The 19,360-nt window shown below is 36.4% G+C and overlaps 1 protein-coding gene across 2 annotated transcripts in view; it reads left to right on the top strand.

Moving 5' to 3' along the window:
- FBXO47 (F-box protein 47) overlaps positions 1 to 15,824 on the top strand; it is a 28,585-nt gene extending 12,761 nt beyond the window's left edge. The window contains exons 6-11 of one of the 2 annotated variants that reach the window (XM_010816162.3): positions 1,125 to 1,233; positions 6,420 to 6,596; positions 7,749 to 7,895; positions 8,957 to 9,099; positions 11,263 to 11,422; positions 12,082 to 15,824. In XM_010816162.3, the coding sequence (XP_010814464.1) occupies positions 1,125 to 1,233; positions 6,420 to 6,596; positions 7,749 to 7,895; positions 8,957 to 9,099; positions 11,263 to 11,422; positions 12,082 to 12,194 (849 nt within the window). In that variant the 3' untranslated portion in view covers positions 12,195 to 15,824. 2 annotated transcript variants of the gene reach the window in all.
- The last annotated feature ends 3,536 nt before the right edge of the window (positions 15,825 to 19,360 follow it).

Here is a 19,360-nt window from a genome sequence, read left to right as displayed (position 1 = left end):
GTAGTTTGAACATTATTTGGCATTGCCCTTCTTTGGGACTGGAATGGAAACTGACCTTTTCCAGTCCTGTGGCCACTGCTCAGTTTTCCAAATTTGCTGGAATTTTGAATGCAGTACTTTAACAGCATCAACTTTTAGGATTTGAAATAGCTCAACTGGAATTCCATCACCTCCACTAGCTTTGTAGCAGTGCTTCCTAAGGCCCACTTGACTTCACACTTCAGGATGTCTGGCTCTAGGTGAGTGACCACACCATCTGGTTATGTGAGTCATTTATACCTTTTTTGTATAGTTTTTTGTATTCTTGCCACCTCTTCTTAATCTCTTCTGCTTCTCTTCGATCCTTACCATTTCTGTCCTTTATTGTGCCTATCCTTGCATGAAATGTTCCTTGATATCTCCAATTTTCTTGAAGTGATATCTAGTCTTTCCAGTTCTACTGTTGTCCTTTATTACTTTGTACTGTTCACTTAAGAAGACTTTCTTATCTCTCCTGGCTATTCTCTGGAACTCTGCATTCATTTGGGTATATCTTTCCCCTTGTCCCATGCCTTTCGCTTCTCTTCTTTTCTCAGCTATTTGTAAAGCCACCTCAATCACTTTGCCTTCTTGCATTTCTTTTTCTTTGGAATGGTTTTGGTTACCACCCCCTGTACAATGTTACAAACCTCTATCCATAGTTCTTCAGGAACTCTGTCTCCCAGATCTAATCCCTTGAATCTGTTCATCACCTCCACTGTGTAGTCGTAAGGGATTGATTTAAATTCTACTGTAGTCTGAAACTAAGTCACGGTATGGTTGTGAGTCAGCTATCTAAAGTGCTCTAGGGTTTGGGCCTTTCTCTGTTATTTTCCTCATAACTGTCAGAGGTCAGGATTCAATACCATTTAGTTCTCTGAAAAGAGACTCTCAATGCAACCACAAAGAAATTGGATTTTGGAGCATTTCTAGGTTTCGTTTAATATAAAATTTCCTATGAATTTTAACAGTCCCATACTGGATAAAAATTGCACATCACCCTGATTTTGTGCTGCAACAGCTGATGGTCATAAGGCAATAGTGACTTATGTTTTGATTTGATGGTTTGAATATCTGCAATGTTTCCTTTATTTTATCACTCTCAGACCTTAACCGCAGGTTGGGATGAACTCGAGTGCCATCGTGTTTATAATTTCTTATGTGAGCTGACTCATCTGTCCCGCAAGATGCAGACAGTGGTCTGCAGCAAACCAGGTAAAGAACTAAAATTCAGAGATGACATTATACGGAGATTAAAATAGAAAAAAATAACATAGTTCTAAAGTGTATTTTTGTTTGTTTGTTTGTTTTCAAGTAATTCCAGCAGAAAGCTTCCCTTTTTATTCCTATTATATAGCAATCTAAATCAACAAGAAAAGAACTTCCTAAAAAAATTATGAACACTAATTTAATTAAACAGTAACTTTTAAAAACCAAAGACAAACAATATGACACACACTGTTTTGGTAAAAAACTGAGAAACAGAATATTAACCAAGAATATTAAACAAAAACAACAACTTTTAGTCCCCCATCCCCTGTTCCTATATCAACTAAAGATTCTTAACTTAAAGCACTTGGATATTCTTGGAAAGTAATATTAAAATGCACAATAACATTTCTGCATTACATTTTCATAGTATTAGAAGAATAGTAAATGCATATTCTTTTATTCAAAATATGGAAATCTGAAATATTAAAACAAATTTGACAAAATTATAATTGGTTTGTGCTGGGTTTTACCTAGTTTTAACACAAATAGTGATTTTTATTACGTACCACATATATTTGAGGGCATAAGAAATATATTTTTCTTGATTGTACAAAATGCTTCACAGCAAAAAGCTTAAATACAACTCTCTAGGAACACTTCCATGTTCTTATCAATGACCATAAAGTGAAGAGAGGATATTTCAAGTTTCTGAGTGTCAGTGTAGGGGAAAGTGGGATGGAAGGTGACTGACATCCACACACAGTTAGGTGACTGGCAAGGTCATCTAATTAGGAGGCTGCAGAGTTGTGGATGGAACCCAGGATTTTCTTATCTAAAAATGCTGCAGATTCGTGTACTCAAGAAGAAGGGGCTGCTGCTGCTGCTGCTAAGTTGCTTCAGTCGTGTCCAACTCTGTGCAACCCCATTGACGGAAGCCCACCAGGCTCCCCCGTCCCCGGGATTCTCCAGGCAAGAACACTGGAGTGGGTTGCCATTTCCTTTTCCAATGCATGAAAGTGAAAAGTGAAAGGGAAGTCGCTCAGTCGTGTCCGACTCTTAGGACCACATGGACTGCAGCCCACCAGGCTCCTCCGTCCATGGGATTTTCCAGGCAAGAGTACTGGAGTGGGGTGCCATTGCCTTCTCCTAAAGTGTATTTTAAAATAAACTGCAGTGTTTACTTGTAGAAAGAGGACAAAGAGATGTAAGGGAATGATAAACACTAAATCAAATAGTGAGGCAGAAGTGGCCTGTAATTACAGAAAGAGATGAGCTCAGAGGGTCTTCAACCATATTAATAATATTTTATTCCTTAAACTGGTGGAGGATACAAAGGTGTTCATTATAATATTCTTTAAACCTTTATATATACCTGAAATATATCATTTTTAAAAATTAAAAGAAATCTATAATTTAGCACTGTCACTCTGAGAAACTCCCACAGTGTGCACAAGGCGACATGTATAAGAATGAGCATTACAGGGAAGACTGCCAACAACCTAATGCCTGTTGTCAAGAGAATGGATAAATGAATTGTGGCATATTTACACAATTAAAATGAGTTAACTAGAGCCATGTGTATTTTTAATATGGATAAATCTCAAAATATAATTTGAGAGAAAAGCCTACCAAACAATACTTTTAATATGGTACCATTTATATACATATTAAAAACATGTAAAATAGTTCTATATATTCTTTATGGTTATATACATATGTAAAAAAATATAAGAACATAGTTGGGAGGTATGATAGTTAATTTTGTGTGTCAACTTCAATAGTCCATGGTACCCAGATATTTAATCAAACATTATTCTAGATGTTTGAAATTATTCTTTAGATAAGATTGACATTTAACTCAGTAGACTTTGAGTAAAGCAGATTACCCTCCATAATGTGGGTGGGCCTCATCCAATCACTTGAAGGCTTTAATAGAAAATGACTCTTCTCCCCAAACAAGAAAGAATTCTGCCAGCAGACTGGACTTGAATTAGAAGTCCCCACCTTGTTGGAGCCTGCCAGCCTACCCTGTAGATTATGGACTTGACAAGCTTCAGTGATCTGCATAAGCAAGACAAATCCTATGTGTATATACACATCCTGCTACTTTTGTTTCTCTAGAAAGCACTGATTAATACAGCAGGAACAAAACCCAATTCAAGATGGTGATTATCTCTAGGGAAGAAGGGAATTGGGACTGATAAACAAGAAGTTTTAACTGTATGAATAATGTTTTTTTTTTAATTCTGAAGCAAATATAACAAAAAGATTTGACAAAACTAGATGATCAGTATACAGTGTTTGTTATAGTATCTCTGTTTTTCTGTCAGCTTGAAATATTTCATTATGAAACAAATCATGGCAGAATTTTTTAAGGCAGATATAGAAGCCCAGTGAAACAATAGCAAAATTAATTTATCATGTCCTTCTCTTGATCAGAAAGCTTTATTAGTTCCTGATATCTTCCCTGGTAGTTCAGCAGGTAAAGAATCTGTTTGCAGTGCAGGAGACTTCGGTTTGATTCCTGGGTCAGGAAGATCCCCTGGAGAAAGGGTAGCTGTTTCTCCAGTAGTGGGAATACTACCCACTCCAGTATTCTTGGGTTTCCCTGGTGGCTCAGTTGGTAAAGAGTCCTCCTGCAATGCGGGAGACCTGGGTTTAATCCCTGGGTTGGGAAGATCCCTTGGAGGAGGGCATGGCAACCCACTCCAGTATTCTTACCTGGAGAATCACCACGGACAGAGGAGCCTGGTGGGCTGCAGTCCAAGGGGTTGCAAAGAATCGGACACAACTGAGGAACTAAGCACACTAAGCAATTGATATCTTCAAAATAAAGTCCAAACTATCCTGCTCTTCATATACTAATCCCAACCTACCTTTCCAAACTTACTGCCTACTACTCTCTGTATCAGTTTGACACAGGGATATTGCTCTGTATCACAGATTCCTCTTACACATTTCTACCTCATACCTTTCATTCATTCTCTTTTTCCTGAAATGCCATGTCTCCTTTTCATCCTTTAAGACCCAGTTTACTTGATCTTCCCTGATCTCCTTAGACCTGCAGTAATCTCTCTCCTCTAAACTTCTGAGCTACTTGACACTTGACTTAACACATCAAGAAATACTTATTTACACATGGCCTTGGTGTGAGGGCTTCCCTGGTGGCTCAGAAGCGTCTGCCCGCAATGTGGGAGACCCTGGTTTGATCCCTGGGTCGGGAAGATCCCTTGGAGAAGGAAGTGATCCCCTAGAGAAGGAAATGGCAACCCACTCCAGTACTCTTGCCTGGAGAATCCCATGGAGGCAGGAGCCTGGTAGGCTACAGCCGACGGGGTCGCAAAGAGCCGGACACGACTGAGTGACTTCACTTTCACTTTTTTTTTTTTTGGTGTGTTGGTAGACTTTCCATTTACACTTATGTCCAAGTAAGTAGATCATAAGTAGTATAAGAATATAAAATGTAAAGTGGTGTCACCACCATGGAAAACAGTTTGGTCATTCCTCAAAAAACTAAATGTAGAGTTATATATGGCCCAGTAATTCCACTCCTAGGCACCTAACTAAGGAAATTGAGAGCAGGAACTTGAACAAATACTTGTACAACAGAATTCACTGAAACATTATTTTCAATGGCCAAAACCAGGAAACAACCCAAGTGTTCATCAATAGATGAATGGATAGACAAAATGAGGCATATATATACAGTGGAATATTATTCAGTCATAAAAAGGAGTGAAGTTTCTGGCCACACCATGTGGCTTGCAGGATCTTAGTTCCCTTACCAGAGATCGAACCTGGGCCCCAGCAGTGGAAGCACAGAATCCTAACCATTGGACCACCAGGGAATTCACAGGAGTGAAGTTTTGATATAGGCCACAACATGGATGACCTTTGAAAACACATGCTAAGTGAAATAAGTCAGACGCAAAAGGACAAATATTGTATGGTTCCACTTCTGTGAGGCACCTAGAACAGGCAAATTCATAATAACAGAAAGTAGACTAGAGGATACCTGGGACTGGGGGGAGAGAGGGGAATGGAGAGTGATTGCTTAATGGTCACAGAGTTTCTGTTTGAGGTGAGAATAAGTTTTAGATAGGGTAAGAGTGATAACAGTTGAACAACATTATGATTGTAATTGATGCCACTGAATTTTATACTTTAAAAATGGCTAAAATAGCAAATTTTAGATTATATATATTTTACCACAATTTAAGAAAATAATGTAATATATCAAAAACTGTTGAATTATATATACTAAATTATATACATTAAAGTTATATGGTATGTAAATTATATGTATATTCCAATAAAGTTGTTTTTAAAAATACATGAGATACCATTTTATACCCATTTGGATGGCTAGAACCAAAACATCAGATAGCAATTGTTGGTAAGTGTGTGGGGCAATTGGAGCCCTGATACACTGCTGGCCAGAATGCAAAATGGTACAACCACTTTGGAAAACAACCTGGCAGTTCTTCAAATGATTAAGTATAGAGTTACCATATGACCAAGCAATCTTATTCCTAGGTATATCCTCTAGAGAAACATATTCATACAGAAGCTTGTAAATGAATGTTAATAGCAACATTATTCATAATAGCCAAAAGGTAGAGACAACCATCAATGGATGAATAAACAAAATGTGGCATATCTATACAATGGAATATTATCTGGCTATAACAAAGCATGAAGTATTGATACATGCTATAATGTGGATGAACCTTGGAAACATGCTTTGGAAAGAAGCCAGTCACAAAATACCATCTACTATATAACTTCATTCAAATCAAAGTTCAGAATAGGGAAATCTATAGAGACAGAAAGTAGTGGTTAGTGCTGTGGGTGATAAGGGACAGAGGGATGGGAGAGGTATAGTTAAAAGAGCAGGGCTTCTTTTTGAGGTAATGATGATGTTCTAAAATTAACTTGGTGATAGCTGCATATATCTATGAATATATTGAAAAATGGTTGAACTGTATATCCTTTAAATTGGTAAGTGTTATGGTATGTAAATTGTATCCCAGTAAAGTTGTTTTAAAAAGTAGTTCCTTGATAATCTAAAATTTTTAGAGTAAATGAAGTAACATTCTCAGTACAAAGCATATTAATGATGTATGTCTTTGATCTATACAATTATGCATATCAATCTAAGAAGAATGCTTTACAATTTGTCTTCATAGGAAGCGCCCGAAAACTGGAATTAAGGATCAGACTATTCTGTAGGAATGTACTGCTTGATCACTGGACCCATCGAAGTGATTCTGCGTTTTGGTTGACATGTATATTGAAACCATGGCCAATGGTGAATCAGGCAAGATTACTGTATATCATCTTCGGACCTATATCTCCTCAAGATGGTGAGCATCTATTTCTTAGGGATGTATGTTTCAAAGCTGGTTAATTACTTTTACTTTAGGAAACATCATTTTATACCTGCTTAGTTTCATCATTCTTTTTTTTTTTGGATATCATTAGTTATTATAAAAGAGAACCATGGAAATTATTTACATGATGAAAGATTTCAGAACTTCAGTGGAATGGGCAGCTTCACATGATGCCATTTCAATTTCAGTCAACATATTTCCCAAGAATGTGACCACTGTAAATAAGAAATAGTCCTGGTTGTCTGGAACTACTTTGGTGCCTCCATATTCTGGGAAAACTTTTATCTCCAACTTTAATGCTAACTGGTTGAATCTGTCCACCCTTTCCCTTAGAGCCGGATCCAGCAGCTACCACCATTGCTTGCAATACTTTTCCTTGTGATTTTTCTGGAAGCATAATGCCTCCTTTGGTTATAGTTTCGGCTACACTTCTTTCAACTAATACATGACTCCAGCTGCCATAGTTCATACTGTGCTCTCACGCCGCAGCCACAAGGAGAGACCTCTCATCATTCTTAATAACGAAAGTGGATACAACTCTATACTACATTACACTACATTTGCTTGGATGAATATATTTCTTTTGTTCACACAGCATTATGTCAGGACTTAACCAGTTTAAAGTGTGTTGTGTAGCAGCGGGAAGCCAATCTGCAATCAAATTTTGTTTGTGTGTATAATTCAGAAAAAAAATTGGTCATAGGTAAACAATAAAAAATTGACTGGATTATTCAGTTTTGATATAAGTGTCTGGAAGATTCTGAAATACAGCATGCTCTCTTTTTGGAAGGTTATCACTAGGTTTTATTTCATTTTAGTAAGATTTTTGTCAATTGTGTAATTTCTGTTATGGATAACATTATCTTTGAACCATAAACAGTGTTTTGCTTGGTGAAACTACCTTTTCTTTACTTCATTTAGCTATTGTTGCTGTGCTTCATTGCATCAGTAAGAGACATTAAAATTTATACTGTTATCAGAATTTACCTTTCATTATGAAAGTAGCATGTATAAGTAATGGATTTCATTATGCAATCCAATTTCCTTTTTAAATAATCCATATAATCTTTATCAGAGAAGCAACTGTTCTGTCATAGCCTAGTTTTTGTTTCAATTATCATTCAGGACAGGTGGTTTGGCAGAAAATGATAGAAGGACCTACAGATGAATCCTGTCTGAAAGGTTTGGCTGAAGCCATTAAATTACTATATGACACAGGCACCAAAGAATGGACAGCAGATGATGTTATCAGTCTTGTAGATGAACTATCAGGTAAAAACAAAAAAAATTTACCGCATAGAGTAATAGAAACATATTATTAGAATACAGTTATAAAATTGTAAGGACATAAAGCAATTAAAAAAAATTTTTTTAAGTTATACATACAACTCAATTGGAAACAAATGACTTATTATCAGAAATCACTTTTTGATTTTTGAAGAGAATGCATATAATCAATTTACTTTCCTTCGGTTTTCCTTGTCAATTTTATAGATATTATTCATTGTTGTTGTTATTTGAAAGTTTCATTATTTTATTAGCTTCAGTTCAGTTCAGTTCAGTCGCTCAGTCGTGTCCAACTCTTTGTGACCCCATGAATCGCAGCATGCCAGGCCTCCCTGTCCATCACCAACTCCTGGAGTTCACTCAGACTCACGTCCATCGAGTCAGTGATGCCATCCAGCCATCTCATCCTCTGTCGTCCCCTTCTCCTCCTGCCCCCAATCCCTCCCAGCATCAGAGGGATTTCTTTTCCAATTGACACTTTTCCAATGAGTCAACTCTTTGCATGAGGTGGCCAAAGTACTGGAGTTTCAGCTTCAGCATCATTCCCTCCAGAGAAATCCCAGAGCTGATCTCCTTCAGAATGGACTGGTTGGATCTTAGTTATTCCCATTTTGCAAGTTCTCAGAAACACCTCCTAATGTTGCATAAGAGGAAAGCCCTCAAGAAAAAAAAAAAAAAAAGAGGAAAGCCCTCTCCATTTGGTACAGGAGAGATGAAACAATGTTTCCCATTCCTGCATCATCCTTTAGATTTTTAAAGTTCTCAAGATTTCTTTTCCCAAGATTAGACCACTTTGTCTGTTGACCTTTGTGGGAGAAATGCTTTGACTATATAACTAGTACATTTGTGAGAGTCACTGTGACTTGGCAATAATCTCTTTTGCCTCGTAAAGGCTGTAACTGGAAAACTAAAGCATTTTCTCCAAGATTCTCCTTTGACACTAACTGTATTTCCAATAAAGTGATATAATATTACATGTATTTAATGATCTTTACTATAGCTATTATGTAATATCTCATTAAATACTGTTTTTCCTTTAATAAAAGTGGTTCCTCGTGAGTGGCTTCTGGAGAATAATGCACGTCTCCTAATCCTAAGTGGGAACAATATCTGTTTCACTTTCATGGCTAGTAAAGCTGTGAATGGACGCACCATTGAACTGGCAAAGCTGATAGTCTTTTTGGCTTTGGTAAGTAAAAAATAAGTTTTTTCTAGCAAGTTGTTTAACGTTATAGCTGACCTACCAAGAAACTGCCATGAAGGAACTGAAATATGTACAAAACATTTTGAAAAAATAAGTATTTAAGTATATTTTTATATATACTTAAAAATTTTTAATTTATATAAAAACTATCATATTTGGAAACATTCCTTATATTAACCTCTCCCCATATCTCATATCAGGATTGTCATTATACAGCTCTGCCAAGTTATATCCTTTTTTTCCCCTTAGATTCCATTAAAAAAAAAATAAAGCACCCTATATAATTTGCTCCAGGATATTTCCTGGGCATCAGGGAGAGAATGTGGAAGTGAGTGGTGGTAGAAGTGAAACAAGATTTGTAATTGCTGAAGCTGGAGAATGGATACTAAGGGTTTATAATACTATTCTCTTTACTTTTATATAGTTAAAATGTTTTTTAAAATAAAACATTAAAAAATATATTTAATGTCCATTCATTTAACACAAATTGAGTGTTTACTATGGGCCATACACTGTGTGAGATTTTAGGACTATGGAAATTAGTAGAACAAATCCCTGACCAAAGCTGCTCACAGTCTTCTAAGAGGTATCAAAGTATGTATAAATAAATTCAGTGTGGGAACTTCCTGGTGGTCCAGTAATTAGGACTTAGCACTGTCACTGCCTCGGCCTGGGTTCAGTCCCTGGTCAGGGAACTAGATCCCATGCGCCGCAACAAAGCTCTGGCACAACTAAATAAGTAAATAATTATTTCTTAAAAGATGTGAAAATATGAAGAAAGCTACCAAATTAACTGTATTCTCAATGTAAATATTTATTTTAATAAGCAGATGTCCTAAAAAAAGAGAGAGAATTGGAATTGCATGGCTGTCTTCAGGGAACTATAAGCAGCTCAGTATGATTTCTGAAGGGGAAAATGTGCAGAAGAGGAGGAGGTGGTGGGTTTAGATAAGAAGGGAGGGGCCAGGCAGGGAGGGGCCTGGCAGACCTGCGGAGCCTGAACCACAGCAGCCACATTGCGGACATGTTTTAGGAAGCAGGGCGACACTGTCAGTTTTACTTCTTGGAAGGTGCCTTTGGCCTCACTCTAGCAAAAGGAACGGAGAGGAAGCCATTAGGGGTGGAGAAGCCTTCTCTGGTTAACATCTCAACTCTGATCACTAATTTTCTCTAAATCGCCTCAGACTTGTCTTCTGTTTATCTTCATTTACCACTGGTGTTCTTAAGCCACTATCTTTGTGAGGTAATTGTCTCCCTAAATAGGGAAACTCTTTGAAATCCAGAACTGTGTCACTTACTTCTTTCACAATGTCTTATACAGTGATTTATACATAATAAGTAGTCAATAAATCTCTCCTGTCAGATTAACATTATTTGGTTATATTATTATATAGTTTATTTTCATGCTGTACGTTATTTGGCTACGTGAACAATTTGCCATTTAGAATGTTAGTAAATCAACCTTTTTCCTTTCAGTCAGTTTTAGCTAAAAACATGTAATCCTCATTTTATTTATGTTTTAAATAAGAGCAAAATATTCCTTCTAGTCTCAAGATGGAAAGTTAATAGCATCATAGAGTTCTCTTGCCTATTGAAATTGCCTGTTTGTCTGTCACCTTCATTGGATCCCTTGAATATACAGGCCTTGTGTTTATGGTTTGCCATAGTATCCCCAGCTCTTAGCATGTGCTCAATGAATACTTACTGAATAAATGAGTAAATGAGCAGGAGCCTTTTTTTTTCATATGTTTAATAATTGGCGTTTGTTTGGCCGTGTGGCATGTGGGATCTTAGTTCCCCAGCCAGGGATAGAACTCATACCCCCTGTAGTGGAAGCACAGAGTCTTAACCACTGAACCACCAGGGAATTCCCAGTAATTGTTTTCAATATTATTTTTTTGCATTAACAGTATCCTATAATAATCTTGAACCAGGCTTTTATTTACTTCATGCTTTTTTCCCCATAAAATTTGTACCATTTGAAAGCAAAGGAGTATTAGATATTAGAGCATTTGCCATTTATAGACTCAACATACTAGGTTATTAAATTATGTTAAACTTATAAACAGTAATTGTTAGTACTATTTTCAAATTCTACAACTTTCTTCACATGAAAATTTACCACAATCGTTTGTATGTCTAAACCAGGTATCTGAGAAAGAACTATACTGCATGGATTGGGCAGTTAAAATGATGCAAAAAGTCTGTAAAGTCTTTAGCACTCCAGTGGAAAGAAATAACTTCCTGCAGAGTGTGGCAGATGCATTTGCATGTGCTATAATGGAAATGCTACAGTTAGTTATGTCTGGTGAGTATACACATAGATGGTACACAAGTGTGAGTGAAATGCATGTTAGTCTTCCCTTAAGACAAATATAATTCTGTGTAGACCTTTATTTCTAAGCAAAGAATAGAAAAATCAGTCATTGTTAGTTTTTTCATGAGATATATTTAGTTTCTAGTATTGTCACTTTTAAAATCTGGTATTGGTTTTAATGGAAAACATAAAGTTGAAGAGTCTGCTCTGAAAGGAACCAATATAATTCTGCACAGCAAGAAATCTTAACCTGTTTACTTGGCCAACTATTATAACCATCATAATAATATCCTTTATTTGTATAGTTTGCACATTATATTATTTCACAGTTTTATTAGGTGGCAAACATGATAATTAACCCTAATTTGCCAAGGATAAAACTAAGGCTTAGAGAAATCACCTGACTTGCCCAAGGTCATGAAGTTAGAAGCAATAAAATATGGACCAGCATATTTTTTTTCTGATTTCTAGTTCAGTGCTCTTAATATAATTCCATGATTTCAGTTGTTAACATCTAACTTAATGAAAATCACTAACTAGTCTTCTGTTACACAGTATTAGGGATAATATGTATGTTTTGAATAAATCATATATTTAGAAACTTAACTGTCATTTTCTTTTCTCTATGTCTGTTCCTGTGTATGGCATAGGAGATGGTGATGACGACGACAGAAGCTTTATGAATTTATTCCATCTTGTGCAGGCTCAGGCTAGCTTCCATAAAGAGGTCCTGTATTTGACCATGAATGTTCTCCCTTCCTAAATACTCAGAATCTTTGCAGTTAGAGAATACCTCACTGAACTAACGATTAGAAGAGTGTTACTTTTCCACACTCAAAGAATAGCATCCTTGGGACTTTTTATCACCTAAGTAACCTAAGAATTTAAAAGCTGCATAAAACTCTAGAAGCAACTGCTTAAATCATTATTAATATAAAAATTACAGGCAAACCCAAGAATGTTTTGAGATTTCTCTAGAAAACAAGCTGTGCCTCTCAAGCTAAATGCAACATTAGTGTTCCAAAGCAAGAGAAAATTCTGTTACATAATTAGAGCAGACCCAAATAGTGTGTCTATGTTCATTTTGCTTAGATTGTATAGACATAGCCTAGGATGTTTATGATTTGCAGTATGATGTTTTGGATTGTGCAGATACAAATCATATTTTTTTTTTTACCACCTCTTTGCATAGGATTACAGAGAACATTCAAGAAACTTCCCTGGTGGCTCAGAGGTTAAAGCGTCTGCCTCCAATGTGGGAGACCCGAGTTCGAGCCCTGGGTCGGGAAGATCCCCTGGAGAAGGAAATGGCAACCCACTCTAGTATTCTTGCCTGGAGAATCCCATGGATGGAGGAGCCTGGTAGGCTACAGTCCACTGGGTCGCAAAGAGTCAGACACGACTTCACTTTCACTTTCACAGAGAACATTGTGTTTTTTGGATCAAAAACCAAAGGAAGTATGTTTCTGTGTATATACAGATCCATACATGTATGTGTATATATACATGTGTGTGTGTGTGTATACCACATACACACACATGCGCAAACACACATATAAGTCCTTCTTTAAGACAAATAATCTAAAAAAGTCTATAAATAGAGGAAGGTATACAGAGGAGCCTGGAAGGCTGCAGTCCATGGGGTCACTGAGGGTCGGATCACTTTTCACTTTCATGCACTGGAGAAGGAAATGGCAACCCACTCCAGTGTTCTTGCCTGGAGAATCCCAGGGATGGGAGAGCCTGGTGCGCTGCCGTCTATGGGGTCTCACAGAGTCGGACACGACTGAAGCGACTTAGCAGCAGCAGCAGCAGCATATATTATCTTAACACAATCAAATCATCTTTTATTCTTTCCTGGGGATTTGAGTAAAATACTGCAAGTAAGGGAAAATATAAAGTGAAAGAAAGTAGCTATTCTGCTCCTAAAGCTTTTCTCCTTATTTTAAATACTAGGACTTGATGGTTCCAACATGAATGGTTCCAGCAATCCATGAGAGAGTGAGGTTTATCTTCACTCAAGTAAATGGATTCCAAGAAGCTCCAGGACTATTTCAGTTTGACTAGTATCTGCAACCATCACTCTTACTATTAAAATAGAAAAAATAGTGCCCAATGAGCTGAAATAATGCTGGAGCCCTCTTGGATCTCCCATTTTCTTCTCCTTGGGTTTGATCACTTTACTTCTGCTGAAGATACACCCTTTCCCACTGGACTCCTCAGAGGCTGACTTTCTTTTCCTGAGCCCTTGACATTTTAAATCATCTCTGGAACTGATGAAGGAAAGAAAAACTAGAAGATATGGAAATTACCCACAGAATTGGGATAGAAATTGTGGGAAATTCTCAAGTTCGACAAGAGGGTTAAGAGGTTTAATAGGGTTGAGAATGAGTGAAAATTGTTGAGAAAATATGAATTGTAACAAGATTTTACTACACTTTAATAGCAAAAAGACTTACCTTTATTTTGAGGGGTCAGAAATTAACTGCCTTTCTTTGATGGCTTGTCCAACTAATTCCATCAGTAGCAGGAATTTTTTTCTCCAGAGTCTAGTATTTGTATATTTATGCACAAAGTTCTTTCTTTTATCCTGATTTCATTTTCTTCTTTTCAATTTAAGGATTCACCCCCCCCCAAAAAAAGGATTCACCCACAACTAAATTATGAGGATTAAAAGTTGTCAGATACCAGAATATAAAAATAACACTTTAATTAGCTTTTTTTCCCCCTTCTCTCACTCTTTTTTCCATACGTGCTTTGGAAAGCCTAATCCATTTCTTAATCAAACACTGGTGATTCCAAATTGAGAATACTAGATTATATGGGGGAAAAAAGAAAAAAAATTTTAAGTAAAAATTTTCATATAAATAGTGAATATTTTAAATATTTCCTAGATGGATGTTAAGTTCATTGCCTTAGAGAAAGAAATTTAACATTGTGAAATTGCTTTGATTTCTTGAATTATCCAAGTCTCCACAGCAGTTATTTTCAGCATGTTTACAAAAGAATAATGGTTTAATTTAAAACATTTTTTTTAATCTGGACTGTGAATTGTGTTATACACTTCACCTGACGTGATTGCTGCAGCAAATTTTTTTTAGCTCACATTATTTTGTTATTCTTAATAATTGTGAGATTATTATCTCATCCTCCCCAGAAATTTGGAACATAAGAAAATCTGATTCATTCTTTGGATACAGTAAATAAATGATATCATCTTGTTACCAATAAAAAGTAAACTGAAAATTCTTCATTTGATTATTAATAGATAATCTTTGAGACCAAAATTGCAGTTTCCTCAACTTGGCAGTTTTTTTGCTGAATACATTTGTCATCAGCAATGAAATGTGATATCAAATTTTAAAGTGGGAAATTAACTTTCAAAAGTATATATTATTATCAATAGTATTGATGATTAAGTGATGGTAGAGGCAATCATATCACCACAAAAAGGGAGCATTTGCAAAATGAATAGCCTAAAAACAGTGGGCAACTGTCCACTTCTAACCCACTCTAGAACAGTCATGATAAAATAATGATGTAAATTGTCAACAGGTCAGATAATTTATCCTGTACCTGGGTTTCTAGCTTTTTTCCTCTTTTGATAATGGTTTCCTCAGTCTTTTTTGAGCTTGATTTACAGGATGGTTTTTATTTCCACTAGAAGACAAGCTTAACAACACATCATCATATTTATCTTTACTATGCCACCTCATGCGAAGAGTTGACTCATTGGAAAAGACTCTGATGCTGGGAGGGATTGGGGGCAGGAGGAGAAGGGGACGACAGAGGATGAGATGGCTGGATGGCATCACTGACTCGATGGACGTGAGTCTCAGTGAACTCCGGGAGTTGGTGATGGACAGGGAGGCCTGGCGTGCTGCGATTCATGGGGTCGCAAAGAGTCGGACACGACTGAGCGACTGATCTGATCTGATCTGATTGTTTCTAAACATAGACATCATACCACATAGCACTAATAACAATCTAATGACACTCATTTTCTTAGAGACTAAAGTTTATATCTTGTGAGAAATACTCTGTGCCTTATGAAACTATAGAACTTTTATCATTAATACCTTTTTAGATAATTCCTTCTCATGCTGTGCTGACCCCTCAACTTTATCATCTTCACAGTGTAGTACATACTGTACTTGGGAAGCTCAAGCAATTGTTTTATGAGGTGGCTCTCCATAAGATGAACAGTTGGCACATGATTTTATACTTTATCCATCCCTTCATGGCTTACTTGGTGCTTCCAGTTCTTCTATTAATAACAAAATATTTTATTGCCAGGATAATTATTCACCTTTGGAGATTACAGCAAGCATGAGGTGCCCAGTAAAAGGTGTAACTGGAAAAACCACATTATGTCAATAAAAAGCAAACATGAGCCTCTTTGTGTGATGATTACTCAAGAGTTAATTGCCTAACTACCCCACTCCAGTACTCTTGCCTGGAAATCCCATGGATGGAGGAGCCTGGTAGGCTGCAGTCCATGGGGTCGCTAAGTCGGACATGACTGAGCAACTTCACTTTCACCTTTCGCTTTCATGCATTGGAAAATGGCAACCCACTCCAGTGTTCTTGCCTGGAGAATCCCAGGGACAGGGGAGCCTGGTGGGCTGCCGTCTATGGGTCGCACAGAGTTGGACACGACTGAAGTGATTTAGCATAGCATAGCAATTGCCTAAGTGAATAATACTCAATTATATGATTACAGATTTGCATGTCAATATTGTAAAGGATAAAAACACAATGCTCCCACAAAAACTTCTTCCGTTATTTGATACCATACTAGCAATAGGACTCCTTTACCAGTTCCACTAGCAGGCAGCTCTGAAACCTGTAAGAGATCAGGTGATGGACATATGCTCCTTGGCTTATTGAGACATCACTAACAGGAAAGATGACCCGAAAGACAGCTGTATTGGACAATCTTTCCTACGTTAAAAAAAAAGTCCCAGAGGACTAAGAACACATTTTTTTCATCAAGAAAGCAAATACAACTCCAGAAAATTCCTCAAGTAACTAGACTTAAAAAAAAGTTTATCCCTTGAAAATTTTTTACATTTAAAAAGATTAATAATTATAGATTTTCTAAGATCACTGCTTTCTTAAAGGTGCACAAAATTGAAAAATATTCATTGTTAAAGTATTTATGGTGAACTGTCTTTGATACATATTTGCTAAATTTTATTTGTTATTTATTAATGTTAATAAAATACAATTAGAAACATTTCTAACTTGTTCAGAGTTTGTCTTTATGCAAACCACTGAGCATGTAATGCCTTTAAAATTTTTTTTGTATTTTAAAATAAATGTTTTAAGTTGATGTATAACATATAAATTACAGGTGTACAATATAATGATTCACAAATTTTAAAGATTATACTCCATTTATAGTTATTATAAAATATTTGTTATGTAATTCCTTTAAATTATTTCATGTGGAAGAACTTATTTTAATTTAAGCTGTTAATTACAGCTCTACCATGATCAAAAAACTAAATGTTTTAATACAAAATAATGCTTCAATTAGCTATATACTATATGTGTTTTATGCTTAATATTTGTGTATAAATTCATTTATTAGCAACAACTCAAATTGAATAATAAATCTATAAGCAGAACAGTATTCTATACTATTTGCTGTTTAATTCACTCCCAAGCAATTGATATTTCCAGTTACTGCTAAAATACTACAGTTGCAGTTGTCATAGTTTAATACCAGTTTCAAACAACAAAATATGTGATTATTGTGCATTACCTGCAATCTCCTCTTACAGTGTTTTTTAAAACAAAGAAGTTCTTAAATATTTCTAAAAAATGTGTCTGCCTTGGCAGTTGTTTTTAGTTTATAATGGAAATTGTGTCAATGATTTTTTTCTGTCTCTCCCTTTATATATGACTTTGATTTTATTTTTACTTAAAATATATGGAAGCAAAGCTAACTTAGAAAAGGCCCATTCTAGGCTTAAACATTTGGTCTGTGATAAAGCCAAGCATACAGTTTACAAAGACAATTTTCCCACTTTATGCTTAAGTACTTATAATTTTCCCACTTTATGCTTAAGTACTTTATTAAGGGAAATTCTCAATTCTAAGTGAAGTGAAGTGAAGTCACTCAGTCGTGTCCGACTCTTTGCGACCCCATGGACTGTAGCCTACCAGGCTCCTCCCTCCATGGGATTCTCCAGGCAAGAGTACTGGAGTGGCTTGCCATTTCCTTCTCCAGGGGATCTTCCTGACCCAGGGATCGAACCCGAGCTTTACGCATTTCAGGCAGAGGCTTTAACCTCTGAGCCACCAGGGAAGCCATTATCATTTCTAAAAGATAATGTAAAGTTAAAATGATGCTTTTTAAAAATTCAGTTTTGTTTATTTTTGGCTGTGCTGGGTCTTGGTTCCTAAGTGGGCTTTTTCTCTAGTTGTAGCACGTGAGGGGCCATGCTTTGTTGAAGTGCACAGGCTTCTCATTGCAGTGGCTTCTCTGTTGTGGAGCATGGGCTTTATGGTGCAAGGTCTTCAGTAGTTGGGGTGTGTGGGCTCAGTAGTTGTGGTTCCCAGGCTCCAGAGCACAGGCTCAATAGTTGTGGCGCATAAGCCTGGTTGCTCCTTGGCACGTGGGATCTTCTCGGACCAGGGATCAAACCCATGTCCTTGCACTGGCAGGCAGATTCTTTACCTCTGAGCTCCCAGGGAAGCCCTAAAGTGATACTTTTAAGGGATTTTAAAGTTTGAACAATGCTAATTTTAAGCCTTTTAAAAGAAGACAAATTTTCTGAGGTTTAATAAATCATGTCATGCCAAGTTTCAAATTCAGAAAGTTTGGATTGGATTTCTTATAAAAAATACCCAATGAGTTTTAGGTAGTTCCAACTTAGTAACATTTATTAATATCTTCCTATTGTTTAACTGTTTCCTAAAATATGTTCTTTCTCTTAACATAAAATACATTATTTTCCACTTGAACCCCTTATTTTTTTTAGTCAAGAAAACAAGTATTAATATAATGATTTTTAGCCAATTAATTTTTTAAGTTATCTGCATTATTTAGAGATGTTTTTACTACATTGATATGTAGTAAATGTTCAACCCCATTTTTATAGGACATGATTGCCCTGTGGCACAGATTTATAAGATCTAAAGAAAACCTTATATTACAAAAGTAATTTTTGCAGGGTTTTATTATTTTAGGATGACGATACACAAATAATTTAAATGTGAAATTTAGGAAACTTTTACCGAAATGAGCACAGGAGAACTCAAGTTATAAACTGACATAGCATGGATATAGGCACAAAGTCATAAAATTTCTTCCAAAATGTAATTATTTATTTTTTAAAACCATAATATTTTGCAAGTTATTGAAAATATGATCTGTCTGTATATTGTGCCCAATATCACTGGTGTATAACTGAAATTGGCTGACTGTTTTCACTGAATTGATTAGTCATATCAACTGTGTATGGCCTTCCCAGGTGGCCCTCGTGGTAAAGAACCTGCCTGCCAATGCAGGAGACATAAGAGACGCGGGTTTGATCCCTGAGTTGGGAAGACCCCTGGAGAAGGGCATGGCAACCCACTCCAGTATTCTTGCCTGGAGAATCCCCACAGACAGAGGAGTCTGGCAGGTTACAGCCCATAGGGTTGCAAGGATTCTGACACAACTGAAACGATATGGATACAGACTGAATAGCCTTGACCTCATAAAAGACTTAAGAGGGAGCCTGGTTAGAGACTATATATATACCATGAAGATCTACATTACCATAATTAACTGTGTAACTTGGACCACTCCAAAATGTTGACACTTGCCCTACTTACCTACGAAAGGACCTAGAGCTGCTCTCTTGACTTGAAGTACAAAGTTTAGTTTGAAACACATGTTATGCCAGAGTTGGAGGAATGTTTTAGTGGGAAATG

Source organism: Bos taurus, chromosome 19, assembly GCF_002263795.3.
Source record: "Bos taurus isolate L1 Dominette 01449 registration number 42190680 breed Hereford chromosome 19, ARS-UCD2.0, whole genome shotgun sequence".
NCBI lineage: Eukaryota > Metazoa > Chordata > Mammalia > Artiodactyla > Bovidae > Bos > Bos taurus.
The sequence above is the reverse complement of the archived record's forward strand: the minus strand, read 5'-3'. Positions and strand labels throughout refer to the sequence as shown.